Source organism: Lithobates pipiens, unplaced genomic scaffold (assembly GCF_037356315.1).
Source record: "Lithobates pipiens isolate NorthernLeopardFrog02 unplaced genomic scaffold, aLitPip1_a1.2 Scaffold_1, whole genome shotgun sequence".
In the NCBI taxonomy this organism is placed as follows: Eukaryota; Metazoa; Chordata; class Amphibia; order Anura; family Ranidae; genus Lithobates; species Lithobates pipiens.
The window spans coordinates 152,964,130-152,978,866 of NW_027507685.1; the positions used below are offsets into that span (position 1 = coordinate 152,964,130).

General features: G+C 45.7%; 1 protein-coding gene across 2 annotated transcripts in view; it reads left to right on the plus strand.

Annotated features, from left to right (window-relative positions):
* DYNC2I2 (dynein 2 intermediate chain 2) overlaps nt 1–12,989 on the plus strand; it is a 37,307-nt gene extending 24,318 nt beyond the window's left edge. For both annotated transcript variants that reach the window (XM_077478691.1, XM_077478690.1), the window contains exons 7-9: nt 6,292–6,524; nt 8,697–8,854; nt 12,674–12,989. In XM_077478691.1, the coding sequence (XP_077334817.1) occupies nt 6,292–6,524; nt 8,697–8,854; nt 12,674–12,912 (630 nt within the window). In that variant the 3' untranslated portion in view covers nt 12,913–12,989. The remainder of the gene's footprint in view (nt 1–6,291; nt 6,525–8,696; nt 8,855–12,673) is intronic.
* The last annotated feature ends 1,748 nt before the right edge of the window (nt 12,990–14,737 follow it).

Consider the following 14,737-nt stretch of genomic DNA (forward strand, 5'->3'; position numbering starts at 1 on the left):
TGGGGCATATAGTTGAGATGTTTGCCTTCAGTTTGGTTAAAGTAAGGAGATAATATGGAGGGTGCCATTGTTGATCCTCCATTTTGAACCTGCTAATGAGGAGTTTTGACTTCACACCTACCATTACCAGTAGAAGGTTAGCAATAAGTGATACACATTTTTCTCAGTGTATATACATCTATACCAATATATATATATATATATTGGGGGGGGGGGGGTTAATCCAACAGAGTATTCTTGCTGATCTCTAGCTTCCGTTTTTTTACCACCTAGGAACGTTTGCGTTCCTGCTCAGCTTTGTATCTCCTAGCTACTCACCCCACACATACAACCTTCCCATCCCAAACATGCACACAAATCTTTTTTATTTATTACTAATTACTTATATATTTTACATTCATATCAGCCCCTGCCCTCAAGGAGCTTACAATCTAAGGTTCCTAACTCATTCATACATACACATACTAGTAGGGCTAGTTTAGACGGAAGCCAATTGACTTACCAGCATGTCTTTGGAGTGTGGGAGGAAACCAGAGTACCCGGAGGAAACCCAGACAGGCATGGGTTTAACATGCAAACCTCCAGCAGATTGTATCGTTGGGACTTAAAATTGCAACCCTAGTGTTATAGTGCAAAGGGAGAACCCAAGTCACATGCAAAGTTATTAAAAATGTTTTTTCTTGATCATATATCACGGGACACAGGAGCTTCATTACATAGTGGGTTATATAGGCATTTCTGGTTATTGGACACTGGTTGACCCCAATTAAGGAGAATTCCTCCCCTGTATAACCCCTCCCATATGGGAGGCACCTCAGTTTTTTCACCAGTGTCTATGGTGGTTGGTCACGTAAAACTTTAGCTCTGTGCAGGTCCCTGCGGGGACCTAAGGGCTACAACAAACTGGATCCATACCTCGGGCCGATATTTGACTCCCAAGATGGTATGGTACCCGGTCCTCGTCAGCCGAAGAAACGAGGTTTGGCCTGTAAGTCCTCTCCTATTGGAAGACTGGGCTCTGGGAAAACCAGACTTGGTGTACTGTTTATACAGAGCGCATGAAAGTTTCTGGCAGAGTCTTTTACATGGTCCAGGTAGGAGGCTCTTCCGAGAAAGAGCCCCAGATAAACCTGAAGGTTGGCTAACACTGCCCGCCGTGATGGGTGAAGGCTGGAATTTGTCTGTTTCAGCAATTCCTGCGGCGAGGACAGGTAAGGGAAGTTAATCCTATATATATAATTATATGATGGATTTCTTCATTGTGAGTAGTTGTATGTCTTACCTGGTTTCCACCACTAGAGAGAGTAAGAGCAGCCTGATGCATACTTACATGCCTTTCAGTACACACTCTCAGTGAAGCCTGGTTCTCCAGCTGTCTCACGTCTCCACTGCAGTCCCTGCCACAACAAGATAATACAGGGGTCCCATGTAGCCTGGGGGTCCCACGCAGCTCTGGTGGAGTTCTCCTTTCCCCCCCTGGAACCTGCGGTCCGCGTTCCGGGCCTAATGGAGGAGGGGGGAGTGTGGTTGCGAGCTGTGCACGTCAGTGTGCACGGCGCTGTACTGCGCAGGCGCCAGGCGGCAGATTTAAAAAGCCCAGAGCGTCAGGGGGCTGTAAGTGGAGACACAGGAGCTGTGGGCAGTAAGCATCCGTGGGGATTGGATCCAGGCAAACCTTAGACACCTACTCAGCATCAGGTTGTGCAGTTTAAGCATATATATTTATTGTGAGACTTTAAGCACAACAGTGATTGCACTTGTACTAGTACCTCTGCTTTGTAGCTTAGGACTATGTCTCCTCGTAAGAGGGTCTCAGGAGGAGGTAGCAAAGGCACTGATAAACCACTGCCTAGGTCCAGGGGTTCTAAAGGTGCCTGTAAGTTACCATCCCCCCCTGCAAGACTGGAGCCAGCCTCTCAAGACGAGTCAGTGCCCCTGTCAGGTTTTGCAGCCTCTCCTAATGTCCCAGCCCCGGTTTATGTCACTGAGGACTCCCTTAGGGCTACATTGGAGGGTTTTAAAGGGAGAATAATGAATTTTATTTCTGCTTCCCTGAAAGATAGCAGGAAAAGGGGTAGATCCCCTCCCTCTGCTGAAATTCCTCTCTCAGATGATTCTTCTGAAAATGAGGAGAGATCCCTGTCTTGGGACAGGGATCAGGAGCAGTCGGATGAATCAGAGGAAGAGGAGAGAGTCCCCTCCTCCCAGGCGCTCAGAAAACAGGTGCAGTATTATACTGAATTGGTGCGTACCACATTCAGAATGCCTGCTGCTGAAGTCGCTACGTCCTCTGTTTCTTCCCTGGGAGTCAGGAAAGCCCCACAGACTGCCTATTCCTTTCCAATTCATCCCTTAATGGATGAATTGTTGTATGAGGATTGGGGACATCCCGATAAACTGTTTGCTCCTCCTAAAAGGTTTTCTATGCATTATCCTCTGGAGGAAAGTTTCACCAAGAAGTGGAGGGTCCCATCTGTTGATGCGGCTGTCTCTTGCGTGAATAAAAACCTGACTTGTCCCTTGGATAATGCACAGGTATTTAAAGATCCAACTGATAAGAAGCTGGAAACTTTATTAAAAGCCTCCTTTTCCATGACTAGCGCTGTAGTGCAACCTACAGTCGCAGCCGTGGGGTTATGTCAGTTCCTCAAGGAACAGGTTAAGCAGATGCTTGGGCTCCTTCCCAGTGAGGAAGTAGAGAAGTATGCAGAAATGCCTCATATTCTGTGTTTCATGATTGATGCGATTTTGGATTCTGTCCAACAAGCATCACGTTTGTCCCTCATGTTGGTACAAATGTGAAGGGCCCTATGGCTAAAGAATTGGGCAGCTGAGCTGTCATGCAAAAAGCATTTGATTGGGTTCCCGTTTAAAGGGGAACGTTTGTTTGGAGAAGAATTGGACAAATTCGTCCAAAAAATTTCAGGGGGTAAATCTACTCTCCTTCCAGTCAAAAGGAGCAAGCGTCCTTCATTCAGGCATGCTCTCTCTCCCGGAGCATCAAGCTTTAAGCAGTGGCAACGGCCTTCTCAACCCTCCTCTACAGGAAAGGCTCAAGGCCGAGCCCAGGGACAGAAAAAGACTTGGGGGCGAAAGCCTGCCAAGCAGAGCCCAAAAGCTTGGGGGGGAAGGCTCCTGCAATTTGCAGGAGCCTGGCGGGAAGAGATCCGGGACAAGTGGGTGATCTCTTCGGTATCTCTGGACTACAGGCTAGAGTTTCAGGAGATTCCACCTTCTCGCTTTCTAAGGTCAGGGATCCAGTATAGCAAAAACTGCTATTTCTGGCCTTAGATCACTTACTATCCCAGGGGTTGATAGTAGAAGTGGACCCAAAAGAACAGGGTTCAGGGTTTTACTCAAATCTCTTCACCGTTCCAAAGCCAAATGGAAGTGTCAGACCTATCCTAGATCTGAAGGATCTGAACCGTTTTTTACGCATCCGGTCCTTCCGAATGCAGTAAATCCGCACTGTGGTCTCCTCCCTGCAAGGGGGAGAATTTATGGCATCAATAGATATCAAAGATGCATATCTCCATGTGCCAATTTTTCCCGCACACCAAAAATTTCTAAGGTTCGCGGTAGAGCGGCGCCATTTTCAATTTGTGGCCTTGCCGTTCGGGCTTGCTACGGCCCCTCGAGTCTTCACAAAGATTCTGGACCCTCTCTTAGCAAACCTAAGAGCTCAGGGTATAGCCGTCATGGCTTGTCTAGACGATTTGCTTCTCATGGAGAAAACGGCAGCGTTCCTGAACCACAGCGTCACCAGAACGCTAGAACACCTGGAACGCCTAGGTTGGATCATAAACCTAGAAAAGTCGTCCCTACAGCCTGCCACCAGGTTGGAATACCTGGGCATGATCATCGACACCGCTCAGGGCAAGGTGTTTCTTCCAAGGCCAAAGGCCTTGGCCATTGGGGATCTGGTGCGCCTAATTCTGGGCAGGAGATCTTCCCCCATTCGGTTGTGCATGAGACTGTTAGGGAAAATGGTCGCCTCCTTCGAGGCCGTCCCATTCGCCCAGTTCCACTCAAGGCCTCTGCAAAGATGCATCCTTGTGGCTTGGAACAGGAAGCCCTAAGCCTTGGATCTTCCTATGCGTCTATCCCCAGGGACACGCAAGAGTCTCGACTGGTGGTTACAAACCAAGAATTTGCTGAAGGGCAAAACTTTTCTTCCTCTTCCATGTAAGATTATCACGACAGATGCCAGCCTGACAGGCTGGGGAGCAGTGTTGGAGGAGACGTGCTCGCAGGGGAAATGGTCTGCGATCGAGAAGCTATTGCCCATAAATATCTTGGAGATCCGGGCAGTTTATATGGCTCTCATAAAGTGGTCAATTTTGTGTCAAGGATAAGAGATACACTTGCTCAGGGGTCAGATGCTCTGACAGTTCCTTGGGATCAGTACAATCTGATCTATGCCTTCCCCCCGAGCCCGCTTCTGTCGCGGTTCCTGGGAAGAGTCAAGAGGGAGACAAAGTCGGTCCTTTTGGTGGCCCCCGGCTTGGCCCAGGCGACCATGGGAGATCATGAAGTTGGCAGTAGGCAGGCCATGGATCCTCCCTCTTTGGCCAGATCTGCTCTCACAGGGTCCAATCTACCTTCCTGCTTTACGCAGTCTGAATTTGACGGTTTGGCTGCTGAGACCCACATTCTGTGAGACCGTGGCCTTTCGGGGCCAGTCCTTTCTACTCTGGCCAATGCCAGAAAGCCGGCCTCCAGGCTTATTTATTACAAAATCTGGAGGGCATATGTTCCTGGTGTGAACTCAGGAAATGGCATCCTAGAAAGTATGTCATTAGCAGGATCTTGGCCTTTCTCCAGTCAGGCCTAGAAATTAATTTGGCCATAAGCACTATCAAGGTGCAGATTTCGGCCCTGTCAGTGTTTTTTCAGAAGCCACTTGCATCACATTCCCTGGTGCGGGCTTTCATCCAGGGGGCTATGCGGATAAGGCCGCCAGTCAAACCTCCGGTATGCCCATGGGATCTGAATTTGGTTCTCTCGGCTTTGCAGGGGCAACCATTTGAACCTTTGCATCTGGCTTCATTAGTTCTCCTGACTAAAAAATTGGTCTTCTTGGTAGCCATATCTATGGCTAGAAGAGTATCAGAGCTAGCAGCTCTTTCCAACAAGGAGCCGTATCTAATTATTCATAAGGACCGGGTGGTCATGCGTCCCAACAGGTCCTTTCTACCTAAGGTGGTTTCGGGATTCCATTTGAATCAAGATGTAATCCTACCATCCTTTTTCCCGGACCCACAGTCTGCAGAAGAAGAATCTTTGCACACTTTGGATGTGGTTAGAGCAATCAGTATATATCTTCAAGCAACTGCTCGGCTAAGGAAAACTGATTGCTTGTTTATTTTGCCGGAAGGCCCTAGGAAGGGCCAGGCGGCGTCAAAATCCACTCTCTCAAGGTGGATTAGAAAGGTTATTTCTCAGGCCTATAATGTAAAGGGGAAGATTACTCCTTTTCAAGTGAAAGCGCACTCAACGAGGGCTGTAAGTGCTTCTTGGGCAGTGCATCACCAGGCCTCCCTGGCTCGGATCTGTAAGGCTGCAACTTGGTTATCAGTCCACACATTCACCAGATTCTATCAGGTGGATGTCAGAGGGCAAGAGGATTTTGCCTTTGGGCGCAGTGTACTGCAGGCTGCAGTATGGGTCCTCCGGTCCCTGGCGGTCTATAATTATGATCTGTGTCTCCCTCCCCTCAATCTGAGCATTGCTTTGGGACATCCCACTATGTAATGAAGCTCCTGTGTCCCGTGATGTATGATCAAGAAAATGGGATTTTTATATACAGCTTACCTGTAAAATCCTTTTCTTGAGAGTACATCACGGGACACAGGGCTCCCGCCCCTCTTGGGTTTTACGTGGTTTCTTATTGCTTTGCTACAAAACTGAGGTGCCACCCATATGGGAGGGGTTATATAGGGGAGGAATTCTCCTTAATTGGGGTCAACCAGTGTCCAATCACCAGAGGTGCCTATATAACCCACTATGTAATGAAGCTCCTGTGTCCCGTGATGTACTCTCAAGAAAAGGATTTTACAGGTAAGCTGTATATAAAAATCCAATTTTTCTGCTGTTAATGGCAAAGAACATCTGAACAGTGACATCACACTACAATGATGTTTGGAGTTAAAAAACTAATACATGGCTTCCATTCAGCTGGTAAAGGTCTGATAAGGTAGCCTCTCTGTCTCCACCTACTCCAAGAAAACAGGTTGTGAAGCATGTAATTGGACTGCAATATTTTTTTGTGATACTGTTGTTTCTTGACAGCATGGCCGAGGTGACACTGCGGTGGGTGTGACGTGTCTGTCCTCCTCACACTTTGACCCCAGCCTGTTCATTGTGGGCTCTGAAGGAGGCTACCTTTTGAAGTGTTCTTCTACAGCACAGACAGTCGCCCTTACAAACTTGGCTTCCTCCGTTCCTCTTAAAGCTCCAGCTCAGTTTACCTTCTCTCCGCATGGAGGTCCTGTGTACAGCGTGGACTACTCACCCTTCCACAGGTGTGTACCAGGCTCAAAAATGTTAAATTGTCGTTTTTATGAAGTCTATAAGTGGTACTGTCTCATTATAAAACCCATAGGTCTCTGAGAATCCTTTGTCAGGTATGAAATGTGTAGAGAAAAAATGTGAATATATGGGAATCCCGCCTCATTTAATGTGTAGCACTCACCGATTAATTATCGTGGGCTGTAATCAATAACAGTAGTACATCCAAAACAAAAAAATACATGATAATAAACACACCCTGAAGAGTAAAACTACATAATTTTATTAGCTATATATAGCAAGTTACAAAATAGTCATCTAAAATCCCCTAGTCCCTTACAAAATAAAACAAGGGTAGTCTCAAAGATAACAAATGACTTCCTCTGGTTTTATATCCTCCCCCAAAAAACATTTAAACCAGACAATCCATATAATCCATCCTATCCACAATGGAGATGGAAATATGCATTCATTGAATTCCTCCCTCCCCTTGATAAAGAGCACTCCCCAAAACACCTGTTATTAACCCCAGCTACCTTAAGGAAGGACTAGACTGTGAATTTTCCTGTAAAGAGAAGTGTAATACTGTTATACAGAGTTATTTATACTGCTCAATACGGAATGATACAATTAAAGCAGCCCAAGACCTGTGCACAGATATATAACCAGAATGTCAGAAGTCAGTCACAAAGTATCAAACAAAGCCGTCATAAAAAAAGATGAAAAAAAGAAACATCAGAAGTATGTTGTAAACGTTCAGTGCATTTCTTATGAAAAGAAGGAGATACTTTTCTCTCAATATATACTTATGTCTTTTTTAATGAAGTGCTTCTTGCTGTTTTTTCCTCTGCATGAATGGTAGGCGACAGGCACTCAATTGATTTGATATACACTGCAGTCCGGATTAATCAGATGAACAAAGCAAAATATAGTCAGTGTAACCCTCAGTCGAGGTGCCCACAACGTGTAGGTATATCCTCTGGACTATTTAAGCCATGGTTAATCATACACAAAGCTCATTTGGTTAGTTACTGATCGCTGGTTATTCGATAGACTCTTCAGAGTGTGGTGAGAATCGTTTTGCCAGTCATATACATACCGATTTATCCAGCTAGATGCTTGTCCTATCAAACTTTAGTCCATGCTCCATGCAGTGTGTCAGCAGATCCAAAAGATGGCAATCCAAAGACTAATATTCAAATCATTATAGTGTCCGCACTGAAAGATGGTTTACCATATGCCGGTTGCATAAATTGGTCATTCCATAGTTTTCCAACAGGTATTGAGTCACAAAGTCCTCAAAGCCATAAACAGGAGTGTTGGCAGGGGTCCATGAGTAGTGGGGGTGCTCACCCAGCATGAAAAGCTTACATGTTTCATTCCTTACAAAGCAGAACTTCGTCAGAGCTTTTAATCTTATCAATTAAGGGTGGGTTGTGGCCCCTTTTTTAAATAGATGATGACTGACTGACCCCTAAGCTCTGACGAAGTTCTGCTTTGTAAGGAATGAAACATGTAAGCTTTTCATGCTGGGTGAGCACCCCCACTACTCATGGACCCCGTGAGCTCTACTAACCAAGCATTGTATGGGTACTAGCACAGGACTTTCCGTTTTTATTACACGTTGGTACATAATTAAGAAATCAGAAATGCCGTATTTAAAGTGAATTTTTAAAATTTTCTATTTATTTTGGATATGTAGGTCCCATTTAGGAGATCTCTCTTCACTTTCTGTCCTGTGGACACAGCAGAAAGTGAGGGAAAATCTCTCCAAAATTGGGTAAAGCCCCTCCTCGACAACTGTTACCGGGAAAAAATGTCCCCATTGGATGAATTTTTCTTGATTTCTGTTTTGGTGACAGCTGGAAGAATAGAGAGTGAATCTTTCCAGCAGGGACACAGGCAGGAGTTTCAACCTGGAAGGGATTCTAACCCTGTTTATTTTTCTATTCTACTCAAAACTAAAGGAAAACGGTTTAGCGTTGGATACACTTTAAGGAGATGAACCATAGCAGCCTATGTATTTCTCACTGCACTTTTGATAAAACTCACATTATAAAAAGACTGTACATTCTAGTTCATATATTTTTACATTTTTAATAACTTGATTGGCTTATCTTCAGCTAAGCTGTGATCACCATTGTGACCCATCTTATGTAAACAGTAAATGCCATTTGTCATTGTAGAAACCTTTTCCTGAGTGCGGCCACAGACGGACATGCTCACCTGTACTCCATGCTGCAGTCAAAGCCTCTCAGCTCTCTGCAGTTGTCCCAGAAATACCTCTTTAGCATCCGCTGGTCCCCGGTGCGGCCCCTAGTGTTTGCCGCAGCCTCAGGTGAAGGTAAGGATTGGTGTGTAGAGAGGCAATAATGAAGGACTTTTATGAATCCTGGTACATAGGTAAGGGCAGAATGAAGTGCACAAGTTAACTAACCTAGGATGGAACAAGCCAACAGTAAACTGGTCATAATACTGAGCAATTGAAGCTAAGCATAAGAAACACTTTCAGTACCAGTTTAATTCGACCCGCTTCTTCCCAAGCCTTTTTGTTGGTCTTTTAATGTGATAGGCAGCCTTGGTAACCAATAAGGGAGGTCAGAAGGAATGGGTAGAGCCAAGCTTGGCTCATAACCAGCGTGTTTGACAGATTAAACCATTTGCAAAGTATTACACTTTTTATTTCTTCTGCAACTCCCTCTGCATTCTGATTCCATCACTTCCAGAAAAAGGTAATGGGAAGGTTTAGAAGTTGTGAAGTGTAGTGATGTGGGAGCAAACAATGCATCGTTGGTGTCATTGGGAGGAATAGAGCCCCAAAGTTGGCATCAGTTGGAGGAGTAGTGTCCCATTGTTGGTGTCAGTGAGAGGAATAGTTTTTTATATCAGTGGAAGGAAATGTGCCCCAAGGACAAGCAAAGGGCCACAGTTTGGAGACAATCAAATCTACTCTACTGGATTATGGTCCTCCTAGGGATGCTCACTTGAAGCCATAGGAGAAATTATTGTAATCTAAGGGTAAGTACACCTCAGACAAAGTATACTTACTAGGATTGTCCCGATACCGAGCATTTGCAGGAGTACTTGTACTCCTGCAAATGCTCCCTATACCTAGTCCGATACCTGGACACTCAGGGAGGATTGGTTTAGCAGCGGGGAAAGGTATACTCACCAATCTCCCTGTATGGCTTTCAATAAAGTAAGCTGACAGCTACTTCTCCTCTCCCCTCCATGGCTTTCAGCTGCTTTATTGAAAGCCACACAGGGAGATTGGCGAGTATACCTTTCCCCGCTGCTGCACCAATCATCGGTAAGTAGGAGATCGGTAAGTAGAACGTTCCACACCAATCATCTCTGAGTCTGCCTGTATCCTTCTCCGGCTCCCTTCTGTGGCCTCCTCTGTTCCCCCTTTGTGTGCTCCTCTGGCTCTCCCCCCTCCTCATCCGTTTCCCCCTCTGTGTGCTCCTCCGGTCGTAGTCCCCTCCTCTGCCCCCCCATCCCAGATCTTTCAGGATGGAGAGAAGAGGAAGGAGCGGTAAATCTGTAATTTACCGGCTCCTTCTTTTTCTGAATGATCACTGACTTTGTCCATTCATAACTGAGCATCATAATAGCCTCTGTCTCCTGTCCATTCATCTCCAGTGTAGCTGAGGCTGCTGAGAAAGGGACTGGGGAATCCCTATATATAAAATTATAAAATAAATAAATAGTATTGGTATCGGCAAGTACTTGAAAAAAAGTAGTGGTACTTGTACTCGGTCTTAAAAAAGTGATATCGGCACAACCCTAATACTTACTCTTTTGAGCTTTGAAGTGAGTCAGCATTGCGCTACTTAACTACCAGTTGCAGTTTACTGATTAACAGAGGCAAACCTCCATGTTTTGCTGAGGGCAGCTCTTCTAGTGGTTGAAAACCCAGGGCTTTGTCTTGGCCTAGGCCGACAAGGCCCAGGCCTAGAGTGGCACTTTGCACGGGCGGCAGAAAAGCCACCCCACCGCATGAAATCCTCTCCCCTCACCCACCCTCCCAAATCTCGGCTCCTGTGGCCTCTTCCAGCACAGATAAAGCCTCCAGCGCAGTGGTGTATCCCCATGTTCAAGTACAATTTATGAGTGCACACACATGACGTCGACGGCCGCATCCGCCGATGCCCAGCCTAAAGATACGGCCACCGCTGCCCACAGCCACTGAGGTGCCTGACAAGCGGCGGAGTGATCTGCAGCCTTGAGTGCTGTGCCGGGGTCTAGGAGCCAGTATTTGTCTTCAGAAAAGGGGAAATCACGCCCACTGCCCCACCATGCAGCGCGAGATACTGCCCAGACTCAGGTAGGACACCATTGTAAGGAGAGAGTGGGGAGGAGTGTATGGCAGCCAAGGAGTGAATGTCAGGAGGGGGTGGAAGTCTGAGGTTTCCAAATGCTGTGCTTGGAGGAATGGTGGAAGCCCGCTTTGCTAGGACTTGTAGTGCCCTAGAATGTGGGGGGACTGAGGAATCCTCAGAGGGCACTACAAGTCCCAGCAGAGTGGGCTGCCATATCTCAGCCACCCCACAGAGGGTACTACAAGTCACAGCCGTGCGGGCTTACAGAACAGGAGAAGCAGCTTGGGGGGGGGGAGTAGTGGGCGGGGGAAGAAGGAGGCACAGGTTTGAGATGGGGGGATTTTTCTGAGAATGATGATTTATGCTGGGAGGGGGAGATGGGGGAGCATTTTTGCTGAGAGGGGATATTATTTATGCTGGGAGAGGGAGATGGGGGAGAATTTTTGCTGAGAGGGCGTTTATGCTATTAGGGGGAGGATGATTCCCTAAGAGGGGTTATTTATGCTGGCAGGTGAAGATGGGGAATGAGTTGTGCTGAGGGGAGTTTTATGCTTCAAGGGGGAGGATTTTTGCTAAGAGGGGGTGTTTATGCTGGGAGGGGGAGATAGGGAAGGAGTTGTGCTGAGGGGGGAATTTATGCTGCGAGGGGGAGGATTTTTGCTAAGAGGGGGTATTTATGCTGGGAGGGGGATATGGGGAAGGAGTTGTGCTGAGGAGGGAATTTATGCTGGGAGGGGGATGATTTTTGCTAAGAGGGGGGATTTATGCTGGGAAGGGGAAATGGGAGAGGATTTATTCTGAGAGGGGGAGATGGGGGAGGATTTTTGCTAAGAGGGGGAATTTATGCCGGGAGGGAGAGGATTTGTGCTGGGAAAGGGGAGATTGAGGCAAGGGTTTGTGTTGAGAAGGGGGATTTGTACTGGAAGGGTTTATATGAGGGTGAGGATTTGTGCTGAAAGGGGGGGATTTTTGCTGCTAGGGAGGAGATGGAGGGGGTGGTGGTCTAGAAGGGGTGTGGTTTACAGATGATAGGGCAGGTCTTAAATTTGAAGGGGTGTGGCCTTGACAGGAAGGGTGGTTCGTATTTAAATTAGGGGGTGCATGAATTTGGGCAGAACAATACCTAAATACACCACTGTGTAAACCTCATGTCTCGGTTAAAAGCACTAAGTGCCTGTCTGCTGCTTCATTCCTCGGCTATCAGCACGAGTCTCTTTTTACAAATTTTCCTAACACCAAGAGTAAAATGGTGACCATCTGATTGACAGTTTCAACTCTTTTCCTGTGTGCTGTGTGAAAGGAGGGGGGCGGGGTGTCCCTTTTCTCCAATCAGCTCTCAGAGCAGTCCACACTGAGCTCTGCAAAGTGTAACTTCAGCCCTGACCGCTCAGACAAGCTTTATAAATTCTAGACTTTGGCTGTAGAGAAGGCTGCAGATAAACATGTACAACTTTATGTAGGGGGATTTGTGTTATCTATGTGTATCAAATTACTATTATCACTACTATTTCTTTATATTGGCTTTTGGAATTTACAAATGCAGCAATTTAGAAATCAGATGAAAGGTTTAGGCCCGGAAAACACTTTTTGACAAAAAGTGCATTTTATTATCAACGCTAAAGATCAGGCCAAAATATGCTCCAAATCAGGGACAGTCCCTCGAAATCGGGGAGCTATGGGTAACACACAAGGTATTGAAGCCAGAGAAAGCCAAGCAACTCGCATTATAAGGAGATCGGACAGTGCAACTTTTTTTTTTCTATAATGCAACTTTTTTTATTTCATTTCTGTTATATAATTTTCAGTATCCCTGCACCAATTCATGCAATGTCTCTCCTCAGGGCATCTGCTGCTCTTTGACCTTGGAAAAAGCTCCCAGAAGCCATCATTAGTTATAGAGCAGACAGACAACGGCAAGGCTGTTTATTGTCTGGAGTTTAATCGTGCACAGACCCGGGTCTTGGCTGCCGGGGATGGAACTGGCACAGTGAAGATATGGCAGCTAAGTTCTGATTTTACAGAGCAAGGAGTCCGAGAGATGACCCTACTGGATGATATGGCCAGCAAGCTCACTGACTGAACCAGAGGGGGACTTCCAGTTCTCATATTTGTACTATATGTAAATAGACCGGATATCAATAAAAGCTCATCAAATAACGTTTTATGTTCATTAAAGCCTCATTTTTCTGTGATCCCAATTAAAAGGTTTTCCTTTCCTTCTTGTTCGAACCTCAGCTGGTTCAGCAGGTTCAAACCGTCTATGGCAGGCTTAAAGTGGTTGTAAAGACTTGTTTTTCTTTTTGTTATGTTTTTTTTTAACTAACTTGTTATACTTACCTGCTCTGTGCTGTTGGTTTTTCACAGAGTAGCCCAGCTCCTCCTCTTCTCAGGTCCCTCTTTGCTGCTCCTAGCCCCTCCCTCCTTTTGAGTGGGTCACCCAAGCTGAATCAGAGCTCCGTGTATCCATTTAGACATGAAGCCCCGACCTGACCCCCCCCCCCCCCATCTCCCTTGATGGGCTGACTGAATTTGACAGCCAATGGCGCCGCTGCTCTGTCTCAGCCAATCAAGAGGAGTGTCCTGGATGGCCGAGGGGATCGTGGACATCACTTGAGAGAGAAGGGGCTCAGGTAGGTAGAATGCATTAAGATGAAAAACCTGCCTTTACAACTCCTTTAAGGGTGTTGAATGGCTGGTCTTGGCCATAAATTTACATTGTATGTTGATGATCTATTACTCTCTCACATTACCCTACATCTGTTTTTCTAACCATATTAGATAAGTTTACTATTGTCTCAGGTCTTTACATAAACCAAAGTAAATTGGAGGTTGTGTTGATTTTCTTTCTACCCCAGACAATTGTGTGCTTAAATTTTTATATTCATTCAATGGATGGATATTTTACCTTAAAGGCGTAACTCCACATAACAATCTTTGTTGCTGATTCCTACCTTTTTTCATTCTGAAGAAATCACAGTTTGTTCCTCTGTGCTAAGTGGGGCTAATGGGAGTGGTGTCAGAATTCTCAATCAGCTGTGCTGTTGCAAAGCACTAATGAGGAAAGCTGCTGGGTCTACATCCCTTTTTATGTGTTCCTATTGGGAGAATCTCACCAAAAATAACATTTTTGTTGCAGAGGTGCTTGAAATCTGACTTGTATCTTAGTGTAGACTTCTGGGAAAATTGGTGAGCCAATCACACAAGCCGGAAATTATGTTTCTGGGGGGGTGTTCTGTACACATTCTGTGTACAGAACACCTCCAGGTAGCCATATTGCATTGCATTTTCTGAAAATTACAGAGCTGCAGATTGAAAAGGAAAGGTAATTTTTAATAACCTTCAATTACAATATGACTTGTCGTAATTGTATATACTATACTATTTTTTTTTCTTTATTTGCCACTTTTGTTTCCCACTAAAGTGGAGTTACCCTTTAAGCCTTATTTTAACCACAACAATTTACAAATCATTTATTAGGGTAACCCTGCACCTTCCTTTGTAGATTTCTTAACCCCCTTCTCAACTCCTGGCATCACCTACGTATCTACTAATTCAGTAGAACCTGTGCAGGTTCTCTCTAAGCTGCCTTATGCCTTTACAGTCCTCCCTGTCATCAGCCCCAGCCACATTCTCCAAATCTAAACACAAATTAATTTGGGGTAAGTCTAGACGTAAAATTAACCAGCGTATTTTGTTTGCCCCAAAGATTTAGTTGTACCAAATGCATCCCAATATTATTTTATTGCATACATTGCCCCCCTAGTTTGTCTTTGCACTGCCCATGATCTTCCCCCCATTAGGCTTTCTTGGACTTTTTTGGAATGTCTTCTGATACCAATAGCAGCCCTCTTTTAGATCCCATCCTTACCCTTCATTTATTTCAACGGTATCTCCACTTTTGTGGG